Source organism: Serinus canaria, chromosome Z, assembly GCF_022539315.1.
Source record: "Serinus canaria isolate serCan28SL12 chromosome Z, serCan2020, whole genome shotgun sequence".
Lineage (NCBI taxonomy): Eukaryota > Metazoa > Chordata > Aves > Passeriformes > Fringillidae > Serinus > Serinus canaria.
Window position 1 is genome coordinate 74,289,677 of NC_066343.1, and position 24,048 is coordinate 74,313,724.

The 24,048-nt window shown below is 46.5% G+C and overlaps 1 protein-coding gene across 5 annotated transcripts in view; it reads left to right on the forward strand.

The window, feature by feature from the left end:
• CTIF (cap binding complex dependent translation initiation factor) overlaps positions 1-24,048 on the forward strand; it is a 135,519-nt gene that overhangs the window by 69,749 nt on the left and 41,722 nt on the right. For all 5 annotated transcript variants that reach the window (XM_050986718.1, XM_050986719.1, XM_050986722.1 and 2 more), the window contains one exon: positions 21,905-22,340. In XM_050986718.1, coding sequence (XP_050842675.1) covers positions 21,905-22,340 — 436 coding nt within the window. The remainder of the gene's footprint in view (positions 1-21,904; positions 22,341-24,048) is intronic.

The window sequence follows — 24,048 nt, forward strand, 5'->3', positions numbered from 1 at the left end:
GGGTGAGGAAAGGGAATAGGAAAAAACCCAGATTGTATCAGAACACAGACTACAAAGCTGTTTACACTTTATTGCAGTGCTATTACCTTAATGTCCCAGGCATCACTCTGGGGCAGAAAAGCTCCATTCCAGAGCTGGTGGAGTCACACAGGTGATATAAAAATTCCTCAGTGTGAGGTTCTATGTTAGGCAAAACAGTCAGGAGTCATGGGATTTTTGTTTAAAATCTCATCTGGATATGGAGAGAGTCAAAATTGCAAGAGTGTGGATGGGACATCAGAGGCAGTGAGGCTCAGAAAAAGCCTCGCAGGGCCATTTGGTGATGCATGGGTTGGGAAGGGACTGGGAAGCAGCTCTGGATGCCTGGACCCAAGGGAGAAAGGTCTGCTTTCCTAGAGAGGAATTAGTAGCAGCCAAAGATGGAAGTAGAGCTGGCATGTGGTGGATTTGGCAAGAAGACAAGAGGTTGTCCTGCTGAGTTGGTTAGAAGCAGGTGTGGCCCCAAAGTCCTGGGCACACCTGGCTCTGGGTTTCATGGGGCAGCTTTTCCTCTTCTCCTGAAGCTGGTGGGTCCTGGAGTAGCACCCTGGGCCCCACAAGTAATGCCTGTATGGGGTGCATGGGTTTTTCCAGCCCAGCACTTGCCTCATCCGAGGCTGACAAATCCCTGGTCACCATGCTGGCCATCCTCCTGCCAGGTGCAGGAGTCACCCTCACAAGTGACCATCCAGCTTGGGTCGAAGTGTCAACCCCCAGTTTGACTTCTGCTCGATGCCCAGGTCCAGCTGGCCTTGCCTGGTTGTAGGTGACCTTTGGGTTCGTTGGAGCTTTATATAACACAGCTATTACAAAAAAAGCCAATAAAGCAGATTGTATCCAGAAATCTGTCCTTTATATCCCAGCTGGTCTTAAAAATGGCACTGATTCCCTCCCAGAGCATGTGGGCTTTCCAGTGTCTCCCTGACAGTGACATTCCGATGGGGACAATGTTGGGCTAGTGAAGCACCTTTTGTTTCACATGCAGAACAACGCTGATGTGCGGCCCTGCTATAAATAGTGCCTGTCCCTGCTTCCTTCCCGTCACCTTTCCTCGGGAAATGCTGTCCCTGTGTTGTGAAGGAGCACAGTTCACCTACCCTGAGGTCTCTGCCATACACCTTTCGCTCCCTTCAGGAGAAGCTACCCCAAAGAAGTGACCCACAGCTCTCTCCTTGTGCAATGTGCTATGTTTTTATGTTACCCAACCATTTTTTTCCATTTCTGTGGGTGCCTTATCCTTCAAAGTGTTCAAGGCCAAGTTGGATGAGGCTCTGAGTAACCTGGCCTAGTGGAAGGTATCCCTGCTTCTGGAGCTGAATGGTCTTCAAGCTCCCTTCAAGCCAGATCATTCTGGGATCCTATGATTTCCCATGGATGCATGCTTCATTTGTTGCATAAGATAGGCATGAAGAGCAAATTAGATGTCATTAAAAAAACTGGGCACATTTTCCATCACAGCAATCAACATCAGCGCCACATCTGCTGGAGGGTTTGATTGCACACGGTGCTGTAAAAGCCTGCAGGAGGTAGGGGGCCCTTCCCGCAACGAGCTTATGATCAGAGCTGTAGGGGTATCACTCCCCACCTCTCCTGGTATCAATCCTGCAGGCAGTGTCCTCTCTGTTGGCTTTGAGTCAGGAGGTGTGACTGCCACCTCCTGATGAGGGTGGTGGAGGGCACCACTGTTGCTGAGATCTTAGTTTGACCTTCCAAGAGCAGCCACCTCTAGGGAAGGACTCAGTTTTTCTGGGTGGTGGCACAACCTCTCCTGCAAGAAGAAAGATACTGTGGAATGTGGGACGCAACAGACCCCACATTGCTCAAGTCCTCTCCTCAAACCTCTCCCAACCCAATGCCTCCCTGCTGGCACAGCACAAGCTGTGTGGGATATGATCTCCTTGGGCAGATGGGCTCTGAGTTTGGCCCGTTCTTTTTCAAAAAGTTCCCAAATCCCCTGTTTTTTAAGGATTACTGGCTGACTTTGTGTTGCCCAAGGTTCCTCCAATTTCCATGGCTTCCTGGTGTGATGTGTTTGGGATGGAGAGTCCAGCTGGCCCAATTCTTTGGCCTGGAAATGCATGGAAATACATCGACAGTGGCTTGCCCCAGCCTTGTAGGAATGATAAAAAACATTGCTTTTTCAAATAGACTTTACAGGGAATATATGAAGTTTAAATATATGGAATTGCAATAGGACAGGTGGGGTTGTACCTACTTCTTGGTCTTCTGGTTAACAGTACTGAAACGGTTCTGTGTCTCTTGAGGAAGGGAACAGTTTTCCTAATGACCAGGAAAGGGTTTTTGGGGAAGTCTTAAAAAGTTTGCACCATTGAAATCACATTGATCCAACATCTTGATGGATTCAAAGGACAGATCAGGCTGAACAGCTTGGCAGAAGCAAATTCTTGGGTGTGCACAGATGCTGGCTGGTAACTTATGGCTCTTTTGGTTGTCTTTGTCTGGAGCCAAGAACAGGAAGGGATGGCAGAGGGAAGAACAGACATGGGTCCTGGGGAAAATGGAGTAAAAGCCCAAGAGTTAATCAATACCTTCACAAAAGGCCCCTGAAATCCTTTTTTTTTCAGTAGAAAAAGTGGGAATCTCCTGTGCTTCTTCTGTGCAGCTGATGTGTCTTCAGGCTTTGAGTGACCAAAGCCATGAGGGACTGCCCTGCCTGTCCCAGCCTGGATTGTTGGGGATCACAGGCAGCCTCAGGTGAAGGATCATCACCTTTAACTGTGACTGAGCTTTGTGTCGTCTCCTCCTTCTCCTGTTGGATGAGATTTTCAGAGGGGTGTTTCTGCACCTGGGGAGTCCACCCTACATAAAACCGCTGTGTGGGAGCTGCAGCAGAAGGCTGCACAGGTCCTCCTGGCTCATACATGGAGGGAAGGGTTGGGAGCAGAGGCTCAGGAGCTCTCCCCATGTCCTTTTAGCATGCCCCAAATACTTAAAGATTTCAAGAACAAAATTACAAAAATGTCCCAAAGTTTTCTCTAGCATTGTCTGACTTTATTTACTTCCTTGCATTAACTTGGCATTGCACTTAAATGATCAGGAAAAAACAGTCTGGATTATTTTTTTCTGTCTGTATGTGTTTTCTGGACTTAATTAGATTCAGAGCTGAGGGAGGCAGAAATATCCTCCTTCCCTGGAGAGCCCTGGGTAGCTGTCAGGGACAGTTTCCTCTTCCTGAAGCAGGAGGGTTGTGTAAGCACCGTGACCCTCCTGCTGACGCCCACGCCGCGCACTGGGTTATCTGGGGTGAGCACACCGAGTGGGCATCCCTGTCCCAATTCCCCAGTCAGGGCCTACACTGCTGAGAAAACTCCTGGGGCTCATCCCAGCCCAGCCATGTAGGTCTTCAGGGAGGTGGTTCTGCCTAGGGACAGCCCAAAGGATGGTCATGGTGGGCTCAGGGCCAGGCAGGCAACGTCCCATATCCGCTGGCGGCTCCACTGAGGAGCGTAGGCAAGCTGTGATATATTTCTTTTCCCATTATATTTAATTTTACAGATCCTCGGGGACACTCAACCACCTACAGTGATTAGTTCGACTGATTAAGCTGCTTTTCCTCTTGTGACAAACTCCTTTTGTGAAGGGTTTTCAATAGCCACGCTGCTCAGGACATTGTTCCTGTACAATTTCCTTTCAAAACACCATAAAGGCACTCTGCCGCTTCACCCTGTCGTAAAACACCACAGGAATCAGCTTGGCCCAGCTTGCTCCTTCAAGGGCAAGGTCTCCTCATTCAGGGGCAAGGTACATGCTCGGGTGGGAGTTGCAGGACCATGTGGTGCCAGAGTGAGATGGAGCCATGAGCAAGGGGGATTTAAGATGAGATAAAATGGAAAGCAAAAGTTTTCTGTCTTTTTTTTCTTTTTTTTTTCCTTCTGTTTGTTACTAAGAGGATCCAAAGTCACCCAGGGAAGTGAAGGATAAATAAACTTGAGAGCTCAGAGAAGGAAATTCTGCTTCACACATGTCAGCTGGTTTAGCCTTGCCTGGCAGAGGCTGGGGGCTGATGCAGATGCTGTCAAGGTACCCAGGGGTAAAAGGTGCACAGGCAGAAGGGCAGTTTCTGCTGAAGAAACACACTGTTGTGAGGAGGAAGTGGATAAAACTGGCTATTTAACTAAGACTGGAAGTCAGAGGAAGGTCTGGTTGTCACCAAGGGAGTAACAGATGGAGGGAACTGGAAGGAGTTGCACCCAGCACAAAGTCATTCCTCCTTGTGTTTGTAGTTACTCCCATGCCCTCTCATGAGGCTGTTGGGTAAGACCTTTTGTCATTTGGATCTGGTTGGTCCAGCAGCTGCCCTCTAGGTATGGTGGGGTGGTGACAGAGTAGGGCAGAGATGATATCAGGAAGGGTCAAGCAGAAGCCCTTCTGACCTGCAGAGCCATACTGGCCAGATGTGGTGGCATCACTCTGCCCCACTGCCTTTCCTTCCAGGAGCTGAGGAGGAGGCTCTGCCAGGGGTCACAGCACAGAGACCCCACTCCTGCGGGAGCAGGTTGTTGAGAGCAAAGCCTGCACTGGGCTCACCATTGAAGGAATAATCCTCAAATCATCAAAAAGCCACTTTCTGACACCCAATGAACATGCAGCTGGTGAGACTCAGACATGGGTGAAGCTGCTGGGCAGCACTGCAGTTTCTGTCAGGAGGGAACACCTGGAGGTGAGGTCTGAAGGTTCTTTGGTTGATTCCATCAACACCTTTTGCTGCCTTTAACCATCGCTTAGTGAGCAGGACACAGCATGGCAAAGGGCATTGGTTTTAAACTGCCAGAGGGCAGGGACAGATGGGATATTGGGAATGAGGAATTGCTGGCTGGGAGGGTGGGCAGGCCCTGGCCCAGGGTGCCCAGAGCAGCTGTGGCTGCCCCTGGATCCCTGGGAGTGTCCCATACCAGGTTGGATGGGGCTTGGATCAGCCTGGGTCAGTGGAAGGTGTCCCTGCCCATGGCAGGGATGGAACAAGATGAGCTTTAAAGCCCCTTCCAAATGAACCCATTCTAGGATTCTGTGATATCCCTGTGGAGTAATCTAAGCCCTGGTACCTTCAGGGCACAGATGATTCAACAGCTCTGCAGAAGCCATCTGAAGTTTAGCCAAATTTATATCTAGCATCAGTCCTTGGTCAGCTTATCTAAGAGCAAGTCACCTGCCCCAGCACCATCCCCAGAGCTGCACACGTGGGGTCCTCCCATCATCCAAGTGGTCCACATAAAACATCAGGAGCAGTGAGGTGGAGCAGTTGGTATTTAGCATCCACTGGGGAATTTCTTTTTGCCTGTCACCCATGTCTCAAGCTGTGGCAGGCTGAGTAGAGGATCTCCAGCCAGCTGCTCTCGTTTCTGGTGTTGTGGGCAGCACGGAGGCCTTACGTGTTGGGGGCATTAGTGAAAATATGCCCAGCCATGCTTCACCCCCCAAGGGCAGGTGGTGTGGGCACCATCCTGCTGGCAGAGCACACCACAGAAGGGGTGCTGTGCTCACAACTCCTTTCCTGATGCTGGCAGCAGCCAAAAGGATTCTGCATTTTATGTATGTGCAAGGATAAAGCACTGCTGTAAAAATCAGAGAGCTCTTTGGGCTCGACACCAATGGCAAGAGAAAGATAAACCTTTGTGAGTTTGACAGGACATGGTGCTCGTGAGCAGGACGTCAGGGTTTGCATGTCCATTGCTGTTTTCCATATCTGATCTGTCCTCCTTGTGTTCCTGCTAAAGACCCATGCAGAAGGGTTAAAAGATACCCATCTACACAAAATTTATCCTTTCCTTTCATTGTTCTTTTTTTTCCTAATGCCAGGAGGCAGCGGAGGAGCAAGCTGCATGCATTTCCCAGCTGCAGGGTTGCCACCTCACTGTTGAATCGCTTTGTCATTACACAAAAACTCTTAAAACACAAGACCTTTAATGCCCGTTTTTTCTTCACAGTCTTGGTGACTGAAGTGACCCCTGTCCTGCAGACTAAATTTACCCCAAATAGCCAAGCAAATGCATGGCATCAGGAGGCTTTTGCACGTTGTTTTTATCCATCTCTGCCACTGCTTGAAAGACTTTATGTACCACCAGCAAAGCATGTTACTGTTATGAAACCTTGATAGAAATGTATGGGCTGCTGGATAGGCTCAGTGTCTTAAGATGTTGCTTCACCAAAAGCAAAATAATTGTTCCAGCGAAAAAAAATCCAGAACTTAAGTGTGTGGCTGTGGTGGATGCTATGGTGGAGGTGGTTTTTATGAAAACTCAGTATTTTCTTTTTACTGTGTGGTATTAGGGGCTTTTTACTGTGTGGTCTGGAGGTCAATGAGTTGTTGTCACTGATGGCTCCTCACAAGTGTTCCAGGCCAGATTTGGAGCAGCCTAGTCTGGCGGAAGGTGTCCCTGCCCATGGGAGGGGTAGAGAAATGTGATCTTGAAAAGCCCCTTCTGACTCAAACCACTGTGTGATTCAGTAATTTCTGTGAGCATTTTGGAGTGAACAGGAGCTCATGGTGGCTCTGCAACTGTGGAGAAGGTTAGGAGAGCAGCCACTCTTAAATCCAAGGCTTTGCAGGGAACATGGGAGACCTCATTCAGTGTTCAACTTTATCAGAGGCTGCTGGGCTTCTCCTCCCTGATCACGGGCTATTTCAGGCGCCCTAGCTTGTCTCAAACTCCATGCAAGGAGCTGCCAGACACCAGACCTTATGATGCCAGCACCAAAATGGCTGGAGGCCAAACAAGATGCTGTAAGGCATCTCCAGTGTCACTGTCAGCTGTATCCCACTTTGTGAGTCCATAATTACATTGACCAGATATGAACTGGAGGCCCAAATTCCTATTATGCTGAGAGGGGATGTGTTCAATGAGCTTTGGAGGATGCTTCTCCCCCACATAAGAAAAGTTAGCCTGTTCATCTTATAGAGAACGTATTTCCTTGCTTTATTTTGCCTTCCTATGTTGACCAGAACCAGGGAAGTCAGAAAAACAAAGAGATGTGGGAGGAGTTGAGCCAAAACACCTCACTCTGGAGGGAGTGCTGGGACAAGGATTTTTTTCTGGGCTCTCTTCAGCATGAACAGACACTTGAGACTGGGCATCCCATTCTCAGTTGGGATTGAAACTTTCATTAGAAGGGCGTGTAGTGGTAGGACAAAGAAGAATGAGTTCACACTGCCAGAGGGCAGGGTTGGATGGGCTATTGGGAATTAGGAATTGTTCCCAGTGAGGGTGGTGAGACCCTGACACAGGCTGCCAGAGAAGTTGTTTCTACCCCATCCCTGGAAATGTCCAAGGCCAGGTTGGATGGGGCTTGGAGCACCCTGGGGTAGTGGAAGCTGTCCCTGCACATGGCAGGAGGTGGAATGGGATGATCTGTAAGGTCCTTTCTGACCCAAGCTTTAAGTTATATGGTGAAGTAAATACCTGCACCCTTGTTCTTTTTCTTACCTCTTTTGTGACCAAATATAACTCAACACATCAATCACAAAGCATACAGTGGACTAAAAAGAGGCAAGTTAGATAGGAGAGGTATGCCACTGACACTTCTGAGCTCTACCAGCCAAACTGGCTTGGTACTGGTGATGAGCAGGATTCCACAGCAGCCTGTGTGAGGTGTGGAGTAGCCTTTTCTTGCTCTTGTTTTTTTCATAAACAGGCGTCAGCAGAGCTGTTGTCACCACACGTGGAAAGGTTTAGCCCTGAGCCCTTTAAAGGCTACAACCCCTAGCTCACCATCACATCAGTTATCAACTGCTTCCAGAAGAGGTAGCATCTTCTTTCTTCTGGTAGAGAGCTGGTGGGGGGATGTCCAGTTGATTCATCTGGTATGTCCTAAGGTCTGAGGAGACCCCTGGAGTGGTTATCACGGCTGGGGTGCTTTCTTCTTGCACAATTCAGGCAAAACATGAGCTGACCCAAGCCCTTGGAGTTGAGTGGGATTTTGGGAAACTGGTTGATGAGCTGTGCCTCAGCTGTGTTGTGGATGTTTATGTGTTCCCATTGGTTTAGTCCTAAGCATAAAGATGAAATAAATGGATGTTCTGAGGTGTGTTATGGACACATGAAATCATGGGAGGATTGGTAACTGGCTCTAAGGCAGTGTCATTTATAGTCCTATTTAAAGGACTTACTTTAAAGCTGTTTTTCTAGCTTGTGTTTGAAGGACATTACTAAATCATTTTATGTGAAAATTTGCTTCTCTGCATTAATTTTTACCTAATTCTGTGTTCTCAGGCATCATCTTTTTTTCTGTTTCCTTTCTTATTAAAAAACAGCTTTCCCTCTGGTTTTCCTTCCTTAATCTTGCACTGAGAGTTTAAAGATACACATAACCAAGCTATCCCAGCATTTTGTCTCACAAGTTTTTTTTCCCCAGTGGAACTTAACCAAAATAAGTCTCCAACTTTTTCCCACAAGCATCCCATTGGCAAGTCAAGAGGGTGGGATGCATCCTCTTCAGGCCAGGTAGTTCTTGTACTGGAAAGATAAAGAGTATCCCAGCCATCACTCAGGAGTGTGACATGCAAGGTATTTGTTTGAAAACACCTTACAGTCAGCTGACAGCCCTCATTCATGCAGTTTTCATGCTGTCTTGAAGGGGTTGCACTGTTTCCAGAGCCAGTCCATTCATGGCCAGCACTAAGGCTCCTCTCACAAATAAAAGTAGTCAGAGGAGCAGCTCTCACCCCAGGTTTGAAGATTTCAAGTTATATTGGGTGAAGGTGAACGTGTTTTACGCCTGGCATGAATGTGTCGGTTTTAAGGCTGTGAAATTTTGGAAGAGCCTTAGAAACCCATTCCCAGAGGTCAACAGGACAAAGCTCTCCTGCTGAGCGAGTGAATAGAAATGAGTTCATAATTACAGAGTATAGTAGCTTTTTCACCGTTTTAATTGAGGTTTTTCAGAAAGGAAGAGAACTTAAAACAATACAGAAATGTCTTTTGTTCTTTCAGGGCCATTTGCTGAGGGCTTTGCAGTGAGAGGAGAGGATGTTTATTAAAAACAACAATATCAAGACGTTATTTTAGGGCCAAAGGGCCATTTCTAGCTGGAACAAAATTAAATGCTTCAGATGAACTGAAAATTTGCACTGAGCTAAATGATTTGCAGCACATTGCTGAACTTCTGTTGGAACAGAATAAAGAGAGAGGAAGGGAAGGAATTGAAGAAGTTGAAACACTCCTTTCCTTCTCAGTAGGATTTCCAAATCAAATTAATTAGGTTTAACAGCACATGGGTCTGAACCCTTGAAGCAGCATCTGGAAGTCAGGGGTTTATCCTCATCCTTATGCTCCTGTCTTCTCCATGCCCTCCTGGGAGCTGATGAGGCTTACTGGAGGGGACTTAGGGGGTGCAGAGGGAGCACCCCAAACCCAACAGGGATGTCACAGCCATCCATGCTGAGCAGGCTGTGGGGCAGTTGAGCCAGCATAGTGGTAGCTTTGAAAAACTGACTCTTCTCCAAGAGAAACAAATGCAGGAGTGATTTTTTTATTATTATTATTATTTTCAAGCACAAAAGTGAGTCTGGTGGGATACTTGCCTGCAATGGAAAATAGGAACACTAGCATCTAGATAGACAGTAGTGTTTAGAATGTAGTGACGTAAGAAACTCTTCTAAGCAGCTGAAAGCACCTAAGCAGAGATGTTAAAATAAGAGGTGCAGTTCTGCCTAATATTTAGAAAATTTGAACCAGTGATGAAGGACAGGTCATGTTTTCAGTAACAAGTGCAATAAACGGTGCATCTCCAAAAGGAATCACAGAATAGTTTGGGTGGGAAGAAACCTTGAAAATCACCTCGTTCTAACCCCATGCCATGGGCAGGGACACATTCCATTATCCCAGGCTGTTCTGAGCCCCATCCAGCCTGGCTTTGGACACTTCCAGGGATCCAGGACCAGCCACAGCTGCTGTGGGAGTACCTGTGCCAGGGCCTGCCCACTCTCCCAGTCAATCATTTCTTCCTAATATCTAATTTAAATATCTTCTCCTTTGATTTAAAACCATTCCCCCTTGTCCTAATCATAGACTATGTCAATATAGAGGTATCCCATAATGACCCTCAAGTCCAGCTCTCTGCTTCCCACAGAACTACCTAAAACTAAACCACATGACCTAAGAAAGCTGTGCCAGCTGAAGCTGAGCCTCCTCGAGAACAAGATGAAGAGCTCCTTGTTGCAATGCTGGTCCTTTGTGATAAGTCTCCTCAAGGAAATAAGTGTTCATAGTCATGGCAATCCCAGCAGTGGGTGCTTGCCCTGCCTGCCCGAGCAGAGCTGGCGGTGGCAGCGCCACAGCCGAGGGGTTGGCAGAAGGCAGTTTAGAGACAGATCATAATTTTGGTTTGATTTTCTGCTGTGTCAGTGGGAGTTATTACACTCCTGAGAATTAATTCTCAGGGCTGCAGGTCCCCAGAGGACAATACCAGCCCTGCAGCTTGATCCTGGCAGGGCTCAGCTGGGTGATTGCGTTACCATGACTTAATGAATTACAGCGCGCGAGCAGGGCGGACGTATTGTCCGCGTGTGCTGCTGGCTGTCCTTCCAGCTGGGACATCACTCCCCTTACCTTGTGTTTGCCATGCCATCCTGCATCAGCAGAGTTCTTAACTTGGACTTAGATGTGCTGTTGGTGTGCTGGAGCTGGACAGAAGGGCCATAAGAGCAAGAGGAGAGAGGTGTGATGGGTGACGCAAGGTCTCCTGGCTTGGTGAGCAGCAGTGGACACCAGGACGAGGGTGAGAGGAGCGTGCAATGCTGCTTCCCAGCGGTGTTCTCCCTTCTTAATGGTTGGACTTGATCTTAAGGTTTCTTTCCCTTGTAAGTATTGAATGGCTGCAATAAAATCTCTACAGAGCCTTCCCCAGGCTGAACAACCCCAGCTCTTTAAGCCTTTCCTCACAGGAGAGATGCTCCAGAACACTCTGAGTAGTTCTCCTCCTGGGACAACTTGGTCATCTTCACAGAATCCTGGAATAGCTTGGTTTGGGAGGAACTTTTAATATCATACTGTTCTACTCCCCTGCCATGGGGATGCTTTCCATTATCCCCAGTTGCTCCAAGCCCCATCCAGCCTAGCCTTAGACACTTCCAGGGATCCAGGAACAGCCACAGGTGCTCTGGGAAACCTGTGCCAGTGCCTCCCCACCCTCACAGGAAGAATTTCTTCCTAATATCTGATCTAAATCTCCCCTTTTTAAGTTTAAAACCATGTCCCCTTGTCCTATCCCTATCTGCCTGCATAAACAGTCTCTCTCTTGTTTTATAAACACTCTTTAAGTACAGTAAGGCAGCAGTGAGGTCTCCCTGGAACCTCTTTTCTCCAGGTGAACATCCCCAGTTTCCTCAACCTGTCTCCAGCCCTTAGAGCATCTCCTTTACATTTTCTTGACTCAGTCCAGCAGGTACATGTCTTTGGTATTGCTTGTATTGGTGTTGCTTTGGTAGCTCCTGGTGTGATTTATTTATTTTTACCCAACATGTGAGAAAGGTCTTCATTGTGGGTGCAGGCATGGGATGTAGGATGGGTCACAGAGAAAGAATGCAAGAGCCATCCCCCGGGCAAGCAGCCAGAGAGATGGACAACAAAACACCTCATCAGTGTTTCACCAACCTCAAGGTGGCTTTTGGCAGAGGACTGCTCTCAGCATCTCCCCTTTGACTGTGAAGAAACTGAGGTGGAAAGGTGGAAAGAGTTTGTAGCTGGACCTTCCTCCACCACAGACCTTGGAGTGAATCTTTGGCCACCAGATCCTCCTGTGTGTGAGCCCTGCCACCTCTGAGCCTGCCCTGCAGGGCTTCTCTCTGACTGTCACACAGTGCAAAACATGGCTACGTGATGCTATTTCAGCCAGCCAGAATTGAGGGAAGGAAATACAGCAGCAGGTTCCTCTGCTCTAGGAAACCGATCTGTTATTGAAATGGCTTTCTCCTTGGTGGAGTGTTTCCGGCACGGCTCCTCGGCACTGGAAATGGATTCATCCATCTACACCTTGTTTTCCAGTGTGAGTTCATGGAGGTGTTGTCAGCAGTTGGTTGCTGGAGTGAATATGAAGTGAAATAACTTGCTTCTTTCTCGTGCTTTCCATCCTCAAGTATAAATGTGCCACCGTCTCAGAGTGAGCACCCCGGGGTTCATGCTGCCAGATTGCTCCCCAGACTATCTGGTAACTGAGCTCAGAGATGAGGGCAAGCACAGGCTGATACAGCACAGGTTGATACTTTCAGTGGGTATAAATGAAAGGCTTTATGGCACCCACTGTGTGATGTGATGTAATTCAATGAAACCTGGCCTATTTGAAGAAGCCCAGCAGCACTTCAGTGGTGGGGTCGCATGGTTTGGGTGGTGACTTCTAGTTTTTGGCCATGGCAAGTAGCCAACCTCTAAGCAAAAGAGCATCTTCCGCCCCTCCTTCTCCCTGCAAGCCCAAGCTGGGGATGTTGGCCTCGGGGACCTGGGAGGGAGCAACAAGCTGGAGCTCTGCAGGGCCTCCTGGCATGGTTAGTGTATGAAGAAGTTGCCAGCTTAAGTTGTTTGGGCTCTTGTTGCAGAAACAATATTTCTGTCTGACCCCAGTTAGCAACTGATGTTTGCAAAATAAAGAAGTCAAGGCACTGGAAATACTTTCCATTCCGGCTCTTGTCTCAGCCCAAAATATTAGTATTAAAAATATTGCATCTATTATATGCAGCTAATATCTCTGCTGGCACATAAATCACCCAGGGATTTTTCATCTCCATATTAAAAAAAAAAAAAAAAGTAACTATGCTCTATTTTTGGTTATTTGTTAACTGTTTTGTTTCCATTTATTCCTACTACAGCCACAGCAGTCTGTCTCCAAGGGACCATCTGTGGGAAAGAAAGTCCTTAGATTGATTCAGAAGGTGTCAGGGTCATTGACAGGCATGAAGGCGCTGAGTCTCTGCTCTTTCTCTGATAATGTCTTTATTTAGCGTGACAGCCTCCAGGGCACGAGTGGACAACAGGCTTCTTTCTTTCCTTTAAACTAACATTGCTCCAGCCATTCCCAGCATTGTGCAGATGCTATGGATCTTCCTAATTTCCTGGTTAAAGCTGGGGGTGCAGGTCCCCAAGCAGCAAGGGCCGACAGCTACGTGACATCAGAGCTGCAGAAGGTGGCCCAGATCTGTGCCTCCCCCCAGGCAGTGTGTTCCCGTCCAAACTGACAAGTGAAAACTCGTCCAAGAGAAATTAAGCTTTGGGAGTGAATCAGACCCTGGCACAGCTTAGCAATTCTGTGGGAGTGTTAGGGGTAGCATGAGAGAGGACGGAGGAGTGGGGTCAGCAGCAGAGAGCTCTCTTGTTGAAGGTGACCCTGTTCAGAGGGTCACCTTCAACAAGAGAGGGGGTTGTCTAAATGGCTTGTAAAAGGCCCCTTCCATCTCAAACCATCTATAATTCTATGAACTCCTCTTTTGACAGTGGGACAGAGTTAAGTAAACATTCAGGAAGCAGCTTAGGATTGTCACTGAGTTGCAATAAATCAATTTCTGGATCAATCCTGGCTCCCAAATCTCTACATTAAATGATACGGGCTGCTTCATCTTGTTTAAAGAATTGAATTTAATGTGTTTGATAAAGGATTCTGGCACACCTAAGTCCGAAGCATCTCTGCAGCTTGGGTTGATGTTTTACTGGATCCCTGTGTCGGAAGTAATTGCTTGCCATTGACTTTGGGTCATCTCATATGTCTGGACAGCTGTCAGGAGATCCTGTCAAATCTTGCCTTAGCTCCTACAGGAAAGACATTTATTTCTTCACTAGAAAGCACTGGTATAAATAGGGTATGGAAAAAAAAAAAAAACCTAGGATGTCTCCTTGCTGCAGGTCAAAGAGGCACAGGGGTCTAAAGGAAGACAGCTGAACACAAAGGCAGCAGGTGGGGGCTCATTGTACTATTTAGGATGTGTCTTGAGGGACAGACCACAGAGGATGGTGGTGGGCTGTGTCTGTGCATCTTGGCATGGGTTTAAAGTTTATAACTCTTGGAGGATTATCAGATCTCGGGTTAACTGATCAGCCTGGGTGTATTTTTAAAGGAGGCAGCCTGGAGTCTGAAGTATAAGCTCTTTTATTGCAAAGTAGTAAAAGATGATTCCATATTCATTCAAGCCACATTCTTACCAGTAGTCCAGGATCCAATTGTGTTTGGGAAACATTGTGTACTGTGGTCGTGTCTTAATTTAAACTATTTTGTCTAAACTGGACTCAGTTCCTTGTCACTGTGTTTTCCGATGGCTTTTACGTAATTTTTGCAATCTTGTTTACAGTATGCTGAGAATACAACAACGTAATTCCAAATAATGCAGTTTTCAAAGAGTAATTTCCAAGCAATTTCTACATGAAATCGCAGCAGTGATTTCTACACCAGCCACAGCAGTCAGCCTTGAAGTCCAGGAGGTGCCTTCCTAGCTGGTTGCCTGCTCTATGCAGCAAGGGCCTCTATCTTGACATCCCTAGTGATTTGTGGGAGATCCAGCAAAGCATTAAAGGAGCTGTTTCGGAGCTATCTCACATGCCATCTGTACTTGGGATATCTTTCCCAAGCTGCTGTTGCAAAACAGCTCCTTAAATTCCTCCTGAAGATTCATTTCCATGAAGCTTGGAAGAAAATAGCTGACTCAGGCAGCCCGTGCAGCCAAGCATTGCAGAGTGTGAGGGCTGTCCCTGGGCTTCAGCAGCAGTGAGGTTTGCTTTTCAGTGCTTTTGAGTCCATCCCAAGGAGTGTTGTGCCATGTCCCCTCAGCCCAGCAGTGCCCTCTCTGCTCCTGCAGCACAGTCTGCAGGCTGGTGGGCCTGTGAATAGGGTGGGAGGAGTTGGTCATTGATCCGTGCGCTTGTGAGTCAGTGGGAATTTTGGATGTAAAGACACAGAATCACACTAACACAATAGTTCAGGTTCAGAGGGACCTTTAAAGCTCATCCAGTCCCATCCCCTGCCATGGTTAGGGACATCTTCCACTAGACCACAGTTGCTCAGAGCCCTGTCCAACTTGGCCTTGAATGTTTCTGGGGGTAGGGCATCTACCAACTCTCTGAGCAGCCTGTGCTGGTGTTTTACAACCATCATTGTGAAAATCAGTGCTACCATGTTGGTTTATAGTGAGTCTAATTATGCTCTAGAGGACCAAATGAAGTCATCTCTAGCAGATGTGGTGTCCAGGCCCAAAGGAAGGGTTGTCAGCAGTGAGTGTACCTCAGGACCAAGGTGTTGACAAAGAGCATTGTGCCCACGTAGGCAACTCACATGAGGGTTTCATAATGCTTTTCCCAGCAGCCAGAGACTCTGAGCCTCATCACAAACATCTCTCCCCTCACAGCATTGTTTTGGTTGGCTGTGCTTGTCTTCTGGCATTCATTGTATGTTTGTAAAGATGCATACGTGTAAGACTTAAACTATGCACTTCATCTCAGCTGTTCAAAGATGGTTTTAAATCTTGATCACCACCATTTTGACAGGTGGACTTTCTACACTTCCAAGATGCCATGTCTGGCCAGATGATGTGGGCTCAGTCTAGCAGTTGGGGTGGTCTCTACCCTTGGTGACAGAAAGGCATGAAAGAAGTGTGAATAATTTCATTTTTGTTTTCAGGAGTGAACATGACATCTTGTTCCCTTCTCATCTGAGAAAAATGCAAACAAAAATGAAACTGGAGCCAAGTGAAACCAGTTTGAGAGAGAAAGCCAAAGGGAAAACACAACACAAATCCTGTGTTCTTCATCCTTGGAGCTGGTGGTTATTGCTTTCTGTGGGGTTTAGAGGTTTTCAATTAAATTGTGTGGAACCATCAAGCTTGTACAAGTGTTTCCCATTCTCAGCCGTAGCAAGGATAGAAAATGGCTGGGGTTGGGCTGTGATGCTCCCTGCATCAAAGCAGTGCTGGGTTACCATTATCCATGCATGTGAAACATCAGAGTGCCTCTCATGGAGGTAGTCTTGCTGAAGAGTACTTCTGGGGGAAGTCAGGCCTCTAAAATAGAAATTCAGACCTTCTTCCTCGTTATAAATCAGTAACAATATTCCCCAGACCTCTTGGTACCTACCTTTTGGTAGTTTTAGAAGCAATAAAATTCCATTCCATCCTAACTAGGATCCTTCAGTCCCTCCAGTATGGACCACAACATCTCTTAAAGGCTCAAAGCCAGTGATGATGGATGTTTCTGACCACAGCAGTACTGCCATGCCCAAATCTCTCCAGCAGTGCCTGCTTTGGGATACCAGCCCAATTGTTTGTGGTCTGGCTAGAATATGCTTAGTTCACAAAGACTAGGCCTGGAGACATGAGTTTGTTCAGGGGATGTTTCAGAGGATTTTGCTTTTTCCTGCCCTTTCCCTCTTTAGACTGAGTTTCCTGGGCAGCTAGCTAGTACAGCCAGAAATAACTCACATGCTAAATTGAGAATTTTACTCTTTTGGTGGTGACTCTAAGAGGGACTCTTCTTAATTTCCCTCCCTTAATGGAAAATAGTGTTGAGATTTTCAGAAAGAAGGTGAGAGAGGCGGCCTGACATCCCACAGGGAGCCCCACCAGTTCTCCATTTGCAGGAGAAGCTGTTGAGTTCCTTGGGGATGCTCTGCTCCCCCAGCCTTGAGGGGTGTCATGGATAAGAGGGGTCTGGGGTCATTATGGGAATGGGAGGTCCCACAGAGTCCATTCCTGCAGCAGATCCTGGAAGTGTTCCAGGCCAGGCTGGATAGGGCATGAAGCACCCTGCTGTTATGTAAGGTGTTCTTCCCCATGGCAGGGAGGTGGAACTGACTGATATTTAAGGTCCCTTCCAAACCAAACCAATCAATGATTCTGTAATCTTAATCCATCCTTTGCAACAGTGGTTGCTAATGAGTTGCAGGCATTTTAATAACAAAGCTGATCATGAGATACTTCCAAGACTTAGCATTATATTCCCAACCCTCACAGAGAGATGAGACCCTGCCCAAGCAGACAAAAGGGTTCAGAGAAACTTGGTGTCTGTCAAATACAGTGAGGAATGTGGTCATTCAAGCACCAGAAAGATGCAAGGAGTAGAGAAGGTTGCCTGAGTATCTGCAAGTCCATTTTAGTTATTAATTACTGGCCCCCTGGTGAGCTGTGCCCACCAGGTATTCTGCTCTGCACAAAAGCAGGACTAAATCAGAATTTTAGTTCTGCAAGGAGCTTAAGGTGTCCTGGAGGGTTTGTGCCCTGGGGAAGTTGGCTGAGATTATGGGCAAGTATCCAGGCAGCTTCTCCAAAGACAGGAACCAGCATTTGCAGAGACTGGTCCCTCAGTCCCAGGATGGGATTTCAGTCTGTTTGGCCATAAAAGGTGCTCTGTGGGGGTAAGTGTCTTAAGTGCCACTGGAAATGTATAGAATCTCAGAATTGTATAGGTGGGAAAAGACCTCTTTGACCATCGAGTCCAACCATTCCCCCAGCACTGTTCAGGCTACCACTGACCCACGTCCCCAGAGGCTACATCCACACAGCTTTTAAATCTCTCTAGGGATGGGGACTCCACCACTGCCGTGGGCAGCTGTGCCAGGGTGTGACATACTTTTCAATTAAGGAATTTTCCCAATATCCAATCTAAACCTCAACTGGCACAGCTTGAGGCCATTTCCTCTTGTCTTGTCCCTTGTTCCCTGAGAAAAGAGCCCAATGCCCACCTGTCTGCATCCTCCTGTCAGAATCAGAAGGTCCCTCCTGAGCCTCCTGTTCTTCAGGCTGAACCACCTGAGCTCCCTCAGCTGCCCCTCATGAGACCAGTGCTCTTATGTGCCTGCTCACCTCTCAGTTTTTGTAGGAATTGCTTACCCAGATCTCTGTGCAGCCACCAGGAGAATGCAGCCCCACATTGTCCTCCAGCTCCCCACATGCCAGACAAATGGTGGGGGCTCTCAAAAGACTCATCTCACTCGTGAGAATATGGGCAAGGCTGACAGGACAGAGAAGCTGTGTTTTAGACCACAGCTGTCCACGTGTCTAGAGTTATTTTCCCCAGACTTGTGCCTTCCTGCTCCTTTCCTTGGGAGCAAACGATGTAGTAAAAACTTATAGGAACCATGTATTTCTGAGCACGTAGGCTGGTAATCACCGAGACAGCTGAAGCCTTAGATTTGTTTGCGTAGGCTTCTCCAACAGAACAGACATTTGTCAGATCTAAATTCTGTTGAAAGGTATCTCATTTAGTTAATTAAATAAAAAAATGGGTGGAGAAACAATAGCAGAAGCAATACCATCCTATTTCCAGCTTGGCAGCCCTGACTGTCTCCCCTTGTTTTTTAGTACTTTTGCAATTTCTTTGTGACTCTCAATGTCTCTTTAGTTTCCATTTTGTCCCATGGCCAAATCCCACTAAAGTCAGGGGGAGTTTTGAACTGAATTGGAATTTGGCCTTTGAAGTGAAAATAGTTATTTAATGGTAAATTGAGTCAAGAGATAAGAAACCATTGTACTGCCCAGATGCTTTTTCTTGTAGCTGAGTTATGGTTCCCTGCAAGGCACTGCATCCTTATGGCTTGGGATGAACAGAGGGGGACAGAGGAATGATTTCCCAGTAACTGCATCATTTTTCTGGGGTGAATTCTTGCATTACTTGGAGGTGTTGCTGTGTAATTCAAGCTTCAGCTTCTTCCCTTCAGCCTCTCAGACCTAAAAGCCTGGGTTGGGTGGTTCATTTGGGTTCTTCTCTGGTCTGATTCCCTGGGCTTGGCACATCACCTCAAGGCACCATCTTGGGACATCACCTTAAGCTGCCATCTGAGCACCTACAGTGCTGCCCTTGAACAAGCACAAGGTTGTTTCCAACAACCTACAGTGGGAGTGTGGCTGGTCCCCATTTTGTCCTTTCCTGGGGCTCTCCGTGTCCCCAGCACCTTGGTGACACCTGAGAGCAAGCATGGGTCGTCCCAGCCTCCCAGGCTTTGAGGTGCTGTGCAGTCAAGTTTTAAGATGTGAGCCCTGTTCTCCCTGCTTTGGCTCTTCTTTCCTGCAGATCCTATTTCTTCTTGGCTTTTCTTCTTCGCTGGGGTGTTGGGAAGATAAAAGCACACAGCGAGTCTTTGCCTGAAAGCTGGATGATTGTCTAGACCCCTGACTGCTGCCAAGTCACAGACATTGCTCCTTATTTGCCATTCTCCTTCCTTTGCCTTTTATTTCTTGCAATTTTTTTTCCTAAAACTTTTTTAACTCTGGTGTTTTCACCCTTTGGCTAGTGACTGCAGAGCTTTGGTCTGTTTTTGCTCTGCCTCTTGCCATGGGGACATCACCTTTTAGCTGTTTCCTGGAGGGGCAGGGCTGCCTGCTCTCCCCCACCCTACTGCAACGGCCCCAAAATGAACAATCTTGCACATTCCACATTGGCTTAACTAGTTGGGTTTTTTTAAATCTTAAACCTTATTTTAATTCATAGCCCTTAAACATTAAGTGTTTGGTTTATAATATGTCTTTAGAAAAAAAACTGTCCCTGCGTGCATGTCTTGCAGGAATTTATGGGCAAGTTTGGTTCCCAGCTCATTTCCAGGCATTTCCCCTTGCTTCCAAAATTATAGCTGTGTCTTTGTGCAACTTCTGTAATTTCTGTACAATATTTACAAATTAAATAAAGTAGCAAGCTGACTGGCTTATAAGCTGAGATTTGAAATGCAATGGACAGTTAAACTCAGATGTCTGAGAGAAGAGCAAAACCACAGAAAGCAAAACTCTTTTACACTTGGGCCTGTGAGGCCTTACTACCAGATAAGGTTTTTAACTAACTTTTATTTTGACATTCCCCTTTTAATAAGAATTGCTCTTTACAAAGCAGTTTATGTGATTGCATTACTGAGAGGAAACAAAGAAATGCCAGGAAAACTTGATGTGGAGAATCTGTACTCATAAAATGCTCATAGGCTTCAGCAAACAGGAAAGCTTTTCCCATCTCCGTTTTGGGTTTTTTTTCCCTTTTTTTTTTTTTTTTTTTTTTTTAATTCCCTGCCATTCAGTTTGCAAGGGGAAGAAAAAAAGAAAAAAATCCAAAAACCACACACTGAACATCTCACAAAACCGGATCTGGTGGTCTGAGAGTAAACATGAATTCCTTCCAGTGCCATGAACAAGCCTCTTCGTCCTGCATTTGTTAAACACAAGCCCTCACTCTGCATGGTTAAAAGCCAATTGGCCTCAGAAAATAAGTTTTGACTCCTGGGGATGCCAAGGAATACAGATCCCGTGGGCAGATGGCTTTGGCAGGCAGGGTTGGAGACTGCTGACCATTGAAATGTATTTGTGAATGGTTGCTTCCTTCATGCAAGCTCCCTTAGCTGAGCAGTGCCAGTGATGAAAATTAATTGCTGTGGGATGGGTTTAAAGTAAACACTGCTGTTTATCCAGATTGGGGTGGGGTTTTGGGATAAGGAGTGAGACTGACCTGGGGTTTTATCATAGCTACAGAACCAATATGGAAACAAGCCACTGTGGTCACCACAGCGCTCAAAGATGTTTCCTTGTTTTTGGGGCTGATACTGGGGAGATGTCCTGTGTCACCCTCTAGCACTGCTCCCAGCAGCCTTGTAAAGGCCAGGCATTAAAACACCCCATGGGCTCTCAGAGCCAAGACCAATATCAAGGAGGCATCATGCAGGGGATGCCAGCATGCTTAGGGTGGCCATGCTTAAGACCCAGCCCTGGAGAAGGCAGCCAGCGCCAGGACCATCTCCATCTTAGGTGCATCCTGGATGATGGCATTCTGGCTCTGCCTTCTCCAATGGGAACAGCCACGCTGCAGCCTGTTTGGAAATCTGAGATGCCTGAGACTGCCAAAGCATTTCTTCCATTCAACTGTTGTTTTTTTGGGGATTTGCCATCTCGGCTACTGGTTACAGCCAGCACTCAGGGGCTTGCTCATTCTTTCTGAGTTGTTGTAGTCTATTGAGTAAACCCTTTAGGGGCAGTTTCTTCTCTCTGTGGCTGTTGGATTTCCTTGTTATCCATCTGGAGCTCTATACACATTGGTCTCTCTCTGGAGGTTGTGGTCCTGGATGCCATGCTCTCCATGCTGCCAAAGCCAATTTTGGTCCTCTTTTCATCCATGCGTGTGTCCTGCCCTGGTGCAGCAGTGCCGAAGGATATGTGTGAAATAAGGCCAAACAAAACCATTTGGTGTGGGCAGATTACCAGTTTACTTAGTATCTTGCTTCTTAGTTATTTTTTTCCCACTTAGAAATCCCTGATGCAGTTAAACTAGCTCACTGCAAACTCATGCAACAGTGTGCCATGTTGGCAGGCAAGAGGAGAAAGTGATGCTGTAGGCCAGGTGTATCAGGAGCTCCAAAGCCTTCAGAAAAAAAAAATCTCATGGCATTTCTTGCCTACCTGACTTGCTGCAGCTGTTTTTTCTGGTTAGTGTGGAAGTAACACAGAAACCTGAGAGAATTTAACACAAAAACCTGGGAGAATTTTTCCCGGGAACCGAAAGTCATGTTGTCCAACTTCACAAAAACTTTCACCTGAAATATGACTGTCCCTGAAAGAAACTTAGAGGCATGAGTTGTTAGATGACAAGAAATTCCCTCCCCATTTGTGGTCCCCTGCTAAGGGCCAAGCTGTTTGGTGGAACAGATATGTTGGCCCAACAGAACCACAAAGGAATGAGTGAACTTCCTTTGACTTTATTCCACAATTTTTTTTTAATACACTGTCATTCAGTTCACAAAATAAAAAACCAAACTAAACAACCAAACCAAAAAACCTATTTGGTTTCCAGCTAACAGGAGTTAATTTTTTTTATTATATATCACTTTATTATATATTATGTATTTTTAATTATTATTATTATATATTATTTTCTGTGGCCTGCTAACTTCTCAGTGACTTCCTTTGACTTTCCAGGCGACAGCAGAGACTTCCCAGCGGGAACAAGTCTCAGCAGCACACGGATCATCAGCAGGGTGGCACCAAGCATAACAGGGACCACCAGAAACTTTACCAAGGAGGCCAGGCCCCTCACTCCTCGGGCAGGACGGGCCACCACGGCTACAGCCAGAACCGGAGATGGCACCACAACCAGAAGCACTCGCCCAACGACAAAGAAACGCACAGAAACACCAAAGAGACTGAGAACCTGAAAATCGAGGACAGCTCCGCGTGCACGGCGCACGTCCCCACGGAGGCGCCGCGAGGCCCCGAGGCCGTGGAGAAGCAGCCCCAGCAGACTGAGCCCGAGACCAAGAGGAAAGACAGCGCCCACGAGCGCCCTGGGGACAGGCCCAAGATCAATTTGCTTCAGTCTTCTAAAGATAGGCTGAGGAGGAGACTAAAAGAAAAGGTATTATTTCTTGGGTTGCTCTTTTTCTCAGGGTCTGGCTGATGGCCACTCTCTGTACAAAGGGTGGGGCAAGCTCAAGGGACCTTTCCATCAATGCTCCCAATTTACCCTCAGTGTCAGCACTTCTCTTGAGGTGTCTTTGTGCTTCTTCAGGAGAAAGAATTTTATTGAAAGAATTGAGACTCTGAGCTTGACTTCTTGGGTAAGGTTGCTACCAGCTTGAGTTCTCCATGGACTGGAAGCTCTCCCATTTTCCATGGGGGCAGGCTGGTGCACACATGAGCACCTGATCTGAAGAGCTCAGTCACTTTGCAAAAAAACAGGTAAAAAAGGCAATTTGTCCCTGCAGCTACAGAGCTAAATCCCAAACTTTGACTCTTAAGTGCTGAATAGTTGGACTCCACTGCTTTAAAGCTGATATCCATTTATCTCTGCAGTGAATTGAAATGCCCTTATCTCCTTCCTTCCTTCCAACAACCCAACAATAACAGAAGTATTGCATGCAAGTGACAGACGAGAAATCCTTTTTGGAAACAATATTCAGCCACAGATTTCTGAGGAATTTGGAGATGATATCTCCATTTGCCCCCTGTAAAACTCAGATTCTTTCTCTTGAGATTCTTTTGTCAGACTGTAAAAAGCATCCATGGGGTTATCTCTAATTAGATTTCCAAAATACAGAGCAAAAATAAACCTGAACATATACAATTCCATGGGAGTGCGTGCTGGAAATGTATACCTTTGAATGCATGAGCATTTACTATTTCTGGATGTGGCATGAGGGGGAGTAAGAGATTTTCTTAGTTATTTTTATGTTCTTTAAAGCAATGGGAGTATAGCAGAGACTTTCAGAGTATTCATTTTAGTGCTCTTCTCAGAAATTTAGAGTCTTGTAAGACTAAGAAGCTTTCAGCATCCACTCTTGGGTGGGTGTTGTCAACATAAGCAGTCTCCTAATGGGAGGTTTGGACAACTCCCTTGGAGACTGGATTTGCTACAGGTTTGTATTGTAAAAGATTGAGCTGGAGGGGTAGAAGAGAGCAGACCAGAACAAGCAGGATGCATGCCTAACACTGGGGAAAAAGGAGCAAATGCATAATAAAATGTTGAAAAGAACCAATAATTTCTGTGGTAATGATGGGAAGTGAAAAGTTTAGTAGGCAAGAGATGGAAAAGTCAAGAGTCTTTTGAATGCTGGGATCATGTGACTTCTTTGATCTTAATTTACATCATGAAGTGTATATATTAAAAATATATTTATATTTAGATATGTCTATTTATATGTATGTATTTTATATTAAATGTGTATATGAAATATATTTTTATGGGATTGTTGTCTGAAGATTTTGCTAACATAAGTGCACTTTCTAAAGAGAAGCAAAAATATGTCTATTATCATGATGTCACAGACACCAAAAACTGGTCCAAGATGCCAAAGGCAGTCAGAGGTGATCAGACTTTGGCATCCTGGCTCAGGACCCTCCTCATCTTCTTCCTGAGCTGAGGGGTAGGACTTTGGGATTGACTGGTGTGGGAAATTGAGAAAGGGGACGTTTCTGGGACAGGATGCATGCGCTTATGCTTTCCAATGCTAATGTTATACCATTGTGCCACTAAAAATTGCTGTCTTTTCTCTTTCTGTTTATGTCCTCCCAATCCCCTTACCCCTTTGCTGTTTGTGCAAGGACATGGGCTGATATATCTGTTT